Source organism: Coptis chinensis, chromosome 2 (genome assembly GCF_015680905.1).
Source record: "Coptis chinensis isolate HL-2020 chromosome 2, ASM1568090v1, whole genome shotgun sequence".
NCBI lineage: Eukaryota > Viridiplantae > Streptophyta > Magnoliopsida > Ranunculales > Ranunculaceae > Coptis > Coptis chinensis.
In genome coordinates, this window is record NC_141457.1 from 19577305 (window position 1) to 19579514 (window position 2210).

The window sequence follows — 2210 nt, forward strand, 5'->3', positions numbered from 1 at the left end:
TTTCATCAATCACACAGCGAAGTCTATCATTCCATCAATCCCCTGAAAATCCTTGAAGGAAATTTTTTCCAAATTCAGAGGACCACAACCTCGTTGGTTTCCAAAAGAAGTTCCAAGTTCTATGGCCGCACATGTCATCAAGCCCATATCGAAGCTTGTGACACGTGGCTTGTGAGGGAAACAAAGAATAATCTTGATGGATACACCTTATTTCAGAACTTTTTTACTTGGATCTACTGATCTTGTCGGTTCCAAACCTAGGTAGCCACGTTTAAGGCAGAATGCGATACCACTTCTTCTCTTGCCAAGTGTCCTCAGGACTCCAATATATACACCCTTATTACATCTCTTTCTTCTCTCGAATTCTTTCAACTGTTTCCGTATCATTTTCTTATCGACAAATTCTAACATCATGGGTCATTTTTGGACCTTACTTACCTATCTCCATTCCTTGGCAGGGTAAGTATCAATTTTTTAATTTTGTTTTTGAGTTCTTTTTGACAGATATCAATTTTTGTTTTTTCTATAGAAATTTTTTATCGGCTCACGCTCATCAGTTCTTGTTTATGTTTATGTGTGCAGGCCAGTGGTGATGCTAATGTACCCCTTGTAAGATGACTGTCTTTTTTTTTATTGATCAAATTTGTTGCGAACATATTAGTAATATACAATTATTTTGATGAGTTATTGTTTGGATTTGTTGAATCAGATATGCATCAGTGATAGCAATTGAGACAACTTCTAAACTTGATGATGAACAATGGTTAGCTTATTGGATCTTATACTCATTTTTCACACTGGTGGAGATGGCCCTGCAACCGATTTTGTCTTGGTAAGTTTTTTTCTGTTTTAACATATAAGGTTCTTAAGGCTTATCAAGAAAATGATATAAAGTATGCACATCCATGTCCGATAATTTGTTGAATAACATGTCCAAGATGATTTATGTGTTGATTTTATTTTTATATATTTTTTGAAGGATCCCAATCTGGTACGATATTAAGCTGATTTTCATAGCATGGTTAGTGCTTCCTCAATTTAGAGGTGCAGCTTTCATATATGAAAGATTTGTGAGAGAGAAATTGAAGCAATATGGTGGAAACTTCATTAAAGATCATCCTTCCTCCTCTAAAGCCAAGAACAAATTTGTTGAGTCCATATCGCCCAAGAAGGTTAGTTATAACTGATACATTTATTCTAGTGTTCACCCTCTTTTTTTTGTTGAATTAAAGTATGTGATTGAAATTGGAAATTACACATTGAGATTTGAGGGAGATGTTCATTCATGGAAATAAAACAGGTTCACGAAGCATACTGAAGTAAAGGTTGCATGGGTGCAAATGTGCAACACAAGAACAGCCGAGCAGGTGTTTCTTTCATTCTAGGTCAACCACCTTTATGGTACGTGGGTGGTCAAGATGTTGAAGGGTGTAACGTGACAGCTTTTACTCTTCGATCAGTTTGGTGGTGTTTATTCTCATATTGTGTATATTAATTCACTAATGATCAACACGCGTAACTGTACTAGACCATAATGGCGTGTTATTATATTTTGGTTAAGATCAATTAATCGAATAAACTAATATCGGTATGTTCGTAATGCGAATTGGTTCTATAAAAGATTGCTGGAATAGAAGGAAATGGGGGTGAACAAATTTTAACCCCAAACACTATATGAGCCAATTAGGATTCTCCTCCCTAGATGGATGGGAAATTAGGGTTTTTTCTCTAAATACAAAAAAATAAAAATAAAAAAATAAAAAAATGTCAAATTAGGTTTTTTGTCCTAATTGGCTCATTTAATAGGGAGTAATACTAGTTCACTCTTTATTAATATGAACAAGATGCTCCAGGATTTGTTGCATCTATATTGGAGCTATATCACTTGGTAGTACATACTAATAGTCCACCCCCAGAGCTTTTATAAGCCAAGTTGGAGAGTCATTTGTCCAGTTATGGGACTGTGGGTTACATGAAGCATAAGCTGCTAGCCTGTGTGCTATAGTATTACCATTTCTGTGAACATAAGTCATTTTTATATAGCTAAATAATTCAAAAAGACTAGTTGCATCCGAGAGCATTAGTTGTGTTGGACATGCTATATTGCAAGGCTTGTTGTCCAGGTAATCAATTGCAGCCTTTACATCCATTTCTACTAGTAGTAGTTGTCGGAGTGGTAGTTGGAGCACCATATGAGGACTCTGAGTAGT

General features: G+C 35.6%; 1 protein-coding gene across 1 annotated transcript; it reads left to right on the top strand.

The window, feature by feature from the left end:
• The first annotated feature begins 311 nt into the window (after nt 1-311).
• HVA22E (HVA22 homolog E) lies at nt 312-1600 on the top strand. The gene is made up of 5 exons (XM_086594460.1): nt 312-459; nt 583-609; nt 710-832; nt 980-1172; nt 1301-1600. The coding sequence occupies exons 1-5, from the start codon at nt 413-415 to the stop codon at nt 1316-1318; spliced, it is 408 nt and encodes a 135-aa protein (XP_086450586.1). The 5' UTR covers nt 312-412; the 3' UTR covers nt 1319-1600.
• Nucleotides 1601-2210: the final 610 nt, after the last annotated feature.

Coding starts and splice junctions, on each gene's coding strand:
- HVA22E (XM_086594460.1), top strand. CDS start 413: ATGGGTCATTTTTGGACCTTACTTACCTATCTCCATTCCTTGGCAGG. Junction 460..582: donor TATCTCCATTCCTTGGCAGG/GTAAGTATCAAT, acceptor TTATGTGTGCAG/GCCAGTGGTGATGCTAATGT. Junction 610..709: donor GTGATGCTAATGTACCCCTT/GTAAGATGACTG, acceptor TTGTTGAATCAG/ATATGCATCAGTGATAGCAA.